This window comes from Melampsora larici-populina (genome assembly GCF_000204055.1).
Source record: "Melampsora larici-populina 98AG31 unplaced genomic scaffold MELLAscaffold_54, whole genome shotgun sequence".
NCBI lineage: Eukaryota > Fungi > Basidiomycota > Pucciniomycetes > Pucciniales > Melampsoraceae > Melampsora > Melampsora laricis-populina.
The window spans coordinates 100,351-105,440 of NW_006768818.1; the positions used below are offsets into that span (position 1 = coordinate 100,351).

General features: G+C 41.3%; 1 protein-coding gene across 1 annotated transcript; it reads right to left on the minus strand.

Moving 5' to 3' along the window:
- Positions 1 to 1,570: 1,570 nt before the first annotated feature.
- Positions 1,571 to 2,564, minus strand: MELLADRAFT_92937 (uncharacterized protein; the record flags this gene model as incomplete). Its single annotated transcript, XM_007415884.1, has 2 exons — positions 1,571 to 2,053; positions 2,118 to 2,564. The coding sequence occupies 2 exons, from the start codon at positions 2,562 to 2,564 to the stop codon at positions 1,571 to 1,573; spliced, it is 930 nt and encodes a 309-aa protein (XP_007415946.1).
- Between the last annotated feature and the right edge of the window lie 2,526 nt (positions 2,565 to 5,090).

Below are 5,090 nucleotides of genomic sequence, written 5' to 3' on the forward strand. Positions count from 1 at the left end.
CTGAAGAGTGGATTCACGGTATTTCTAGAGCTGATTACACATTATCAGAATCAAATGGGAGAATGCCTAAAGGGATAAACATGACTTACATCTCTTTGCTTTTTGCTCCAAGTCCTTTGTTCAACCTTGAGTGGATCTTGAAATCTGCTCTTGATTTCTTCAATCCACCCAATCACCCAGCAAGTCATGATTCCAACTTGGACAAGGTCCGTGGGGTTGTTTTGATCCAGTCCAAATTTCTCAAAAGCAGAAGCAGCTTTGGCAAACTTCCAATGCTTGACAGTTAAAAAAATCATTGTTTGATCCCATGTACTTTTTTTGCCGTGGTCTGCTTCCCATTCAAAGGTGGAATTATTATCTATTTGGTGATTGGCCAGGCCTTTGAGTAGCAGAGTCTTGAACAGTGCCCAATCAGATTTAACTGAATGGGCTGAAGTGCTGGAAGTGGTGAAGCCTGAGGTATCTTGTAAGATCATTTCCAAAGTCAGAGATGGAAGATTCATGAGTTGATTGCCGTCCGGTGAATCAGGATAAACTTGATGTGTTCTGGTGTAGCCAAGCATGAATCTTGTGAAGTCAGAATATGATTTACATATTGGCTGATTATGATCTGGGATGTGAGTGCACAGAGCCTTGTTCTTTGCCTTGCGGCTCTTTGGTGGTGTTCCATTCACCCAACCACTTGAGCGTTTTTGAGTGGGAGATGCTGAGAATGTAGAGTGGGGTCATGAGTTTGCAGTTTTCAAACCAGAAGAACTGCAGAGGGCCTACCCATTTGAATGAGTGTTGATAAAAACTCTCTAAAAACTTTCTGGTTTTGATTTTCTGGAGAAAGATCCTAAGTGAAGTTGATGAAACAGGAGAGGGTGATGGTTAAGAAGATGGAGGACAGGAATGGGTGTGCAACCTGGAGCACTTTATATACCTCTAGCCCTACCTTCCTGTGTCTTCCACCAGCTTCTGCAAGTTTCAAGTACATGTCGATGCAGTGACACCTAGTGACACTATGGTGGTACGGTTCAAAAAACAATGAAAATGATTGTACTACCCCCAGGTCTTTTAGGCAGCAAGCCATCAAGTGGAGATTGCAATAGGACTGGGCTAGGTGACTCATTTGGGGTGCAAAGTCAAACCAAGTGAAAGTGGGAGCATGAATTTGCAAATATGAAACATGAAATAATAAACATTTGAGATCCATTCCTTCTTTGCCCACAGGTACAATATGAAAACGAAATTCTGGTGCAACTTATGATGATTTCTTTCAAAGCACATTACAACATACAGCAATACACAAGATTTCTTGATGATTTTTTTCTGAAACAAAAGAAAACAAATGACAATTTTCTTTATGTACCCTGTAATATAATTTTGGTAAAGTGAGTATTGGATAACCAAGAAAAAGAGAGAAAGAGAGAAGTATAATTTGATGAAAATAATGATTTCTTTGATTCTGTACCTTGTAATATAAGTTTGGAGTAAACATTGAAAACCCAAGAAAAAGAAAGAGCAACAAATATAATTAGATGAACACATTGACAGTTCTATAAAGTGAAGTATCCTTGAACAATTCTTAAGATGCAACATCCATTTGGTTCTTGTTTCCAAGCTTCTTCATCAGATGCTCATTGAGAGTCTTGAGTTCAATATGATCTTCACACAGCTCCAGGGCTTCAACCTCCAGCTCCCCAAGGGCATTCAAATATTCTTCCTTGATCAAACACTTGGGGAATCCCTTGGGTGGAAGTTGGTTTTCCAGGTCGACTGCTGCTGTAGATTGTTTGGCCCTGTCTGCCTGGGCCTTCATGATGTTAGTTTTTTGGGTCTGGGTTAAGCCCTTCTGCTTTGGGGCCATTTTATCAGCAAGATCAACCAATTTGTCCAGTTCTGGGGTTCTCCAGGCCAGCTTGATGTGCTGTTGGTGAGCTGGCTTCTCTTTAGTTGCAGGAACCGTCTCAGTCTCTGAATGCACTTTGTCCATTACGAGGAGGAGTTTGTAGGTGCCCGTGAAGGTGGTGATGTGTTTTGCAAGGGCTTCTGTATGGGTTTTAGCAAACTGAGGAATTCATGTCAGTTGTGAGTGAAGCTAGGATTGGAGAAGAAGTAGGGGGAAAAATCACTTTGGTCCTCAAGGCCTTCATGGCTCTCCTTTCCTTTGTTTCTACTACCTTTTTGACATATTTCCTTGCTCCTTCAGTGGTTGCTAAGAGTGTTTTGTCTTTGTTCTCCTGATTATATCTAGCCCTCTTGTGAGTAAGCCACTTGGTGAGAATTTCTTTTGCAAGCTTTGGTGTTTTGTCAGATTTGGGTATATCATAGCAAGAAGGGACACCTTTGGAATAATAGCACTCCAGCCAAGAGTTCAACAGAGTGTTGAGCATGGAAGAGTTTCTCAGAGTGTTGAGTGCATCAGTCCATTGAAGCGTACACCTCAGGAAGCCGGCAGAAGCCATAGAAGCCATAGAAGCTTCAGCTATAGCCAATCTAGTTCTTTTGTAACTCTGAATAGAAGCAGTACTTTGAGAGACCCTAGAAACAAATTTTCCAGTAACATCCTGTTTGCCCATTGTGCAACTACCTCCTTTGTGATTGATTTCTTTGTTCCTGCTTTGTAAGTAGCAGATGCTTTAGGATTGGTGGTTAGTTTCTGGGACATCTTTTGATTGACCTCATAATCTATATAGTTTGAGCAACTCTTGTTATGAGTACTCCAAGCTTCCACTTCAGTAATCTCAGCTGATTTTGGCAGGTGATGTTGGGTAATTTTATTAAGATCAATCTGAGAGGAGTTGGGTGAGGTTGACTGGCGGGGAAGTCCCAGTAGGGCCCTAGCCCACTCGTGGATAGCTGAAGTGAGCCCTGAGGGAATATCATCTTTAGGTGTCTTTCTCAAGCGTGCTTCATCATTCTTTCGCTTGGTTTCAACAGCTTTCTCCTTTTCATCCTTCATCTTCTGATACTTGGCTGCAGATTTTTGCTGATAGGTCAAGCCTTGATCCTCCTCTTCATTTTCTGCAGAGGATGGACAGGAAATCCATTACCTTTATGGGGCTCAGGAGGCGCTATCTTTGGGGAGGAGTTTCACACAGAGGTGAAACTCCTAGTAGAAGGGTTTCAAATATGTTCAGACACTACGTCAAATGCCATCTTTTCCCGGGGGTATAGAAAAGTAGTGCGCGCATAGAAAACTATGTGTAGCGCACTTTTCTATACCCATACTAAATTCTTTTTTATACCCATGCAAAATGCTTGGGCTTGGTCAGTCGACATTTACTTTCCGTATGATTTGAGATCCTAAACAAGCCATCGCGGTACACAGAATCTCAAACTCTCTTTTCTTTGAGACATCCGTATCACAAAATCCTTTTCTATACTCACCGATAATGTAAAACATAATTATGTTGATGTGTAAGACCAAGGAGACTATAGGCCCATGATGCCTGCGTTGATACGATCAAGAGATCCATTACCTAGAGTCTAGACTGTTTTGACTTGTATCCTGTGTACTCTGACAACGTTTAGCAACATGTAGTACATGTTGCATGGTGTGTCAGCATATTGCTGACAGACAATATTTAAACTCCAATATGTTGTATATACAACGGAGAACTTCAATGAATTCCTTCCAACTTTTTGATAACTTGCAAGTTTGAATCCTCCAAAGGCCTTCATGATTGTCATCTCCTTTAATTGATACCTGTCCTCGCGTTATTAGTCATACAGGAACTCCGACAAGGTTCTCAAAGCAGCACACGAATATAAAAGGATCAAATCAAAACACCCAACTGAAGTTGTTCGTTTTCTCAAATTACTTTCACAGTGTGTTGATCACTACTAGACGTACTTATACAGATTGTGCTTCACTTCTAGCCTCAGTTTGCTACTCGCCACTAATCTCATCCCATTATCCAATTTTCTAAATTTCTCCCTACCAGATTTTTTCACACTATCAGTCTTGTGGCTCCATATAATCGCAGCTGTGTTTGCAGGCAGGTTTTAACTGTATACCTATTTCAGACGTAAATATTAGTCCTTTCTTCTACGTCCCAAATCTTTCCATTTTCAGAATTTACTTAGCGAATTTTGGAAATGGAAATGTTGAAAAGCTTTTGATGCTGACAATCGAATCTTTCCATTGATGTCAAGTCGAACAGCCAAGTTGTGGGCAGCTGTCTTCCCACGGCCACCGACATAGTAACTCTTAGATTCTCCTCTCGATCATTAGGTTTGTGTCTTTTTACAATGATTATCCACACCCATTCTCTAGTTATAATTGATATTGTGCTCTAGATATGTTAGATCATAACACTCCAAGCGTCATGGATCCGAGTACTCCAGGTGTGACCAAACAAACTATGCTGGACTGGCTCCGCATCAATTACCCCAAGTCTCCGGTCTCGTCAGGCATCAACAAAGGTGAAGTAGCAGCGATCGTGCGGAAGAAACAGCCCCAATGTAAGATTCTATCCAATGTTTACTTGTTTGTTTGTGTAGCCGCTGATATACAATTACCATGTGTCTGAAAAGTGTTCCCAAATCCAGAGAGCAACATGCCAGCATTGGTCAAAGGGATTTCGGATGACATAGAACCACCTCACAGCAATGCATCTGGTATGTTTTATCACGTTCTACATTGGTATATGAGGTCTTTATATCTTTTCTAACACAGATTCTCACATCATCAATATGCTATAAGGTCCATCAAACCAGTCTCAGCCGGTTGCTGTGAAAGTAAAAGCACATGTCAAGAGATCTGCTTCCCCCAGCTCAAGCACAAAGCCTACGAAGCGCACTAACCTAGGTAAGCTTATGCAAGGCGAATCATATGCATCAATCATAGATTAGCTCTGAGTCTTTTCCCCTTCAACAACACATAATTTTTATCAGGTAACGATGGACCACTCAATCAAACTCCCAGCTTACAAAAACGCAAAGACAAGAAGAAGGTCGGGCTTTCAGACATATGAGGAAATACCTACATGTACTGATTAGGTGATGATTCCCAAACTCTTTTTTGAAAAACAGCGAATGGCCGAGAAGTTTCCGCATTTCGATCCAGGCAGACCTTTGCATCTGAGCTTGGATATAATAAG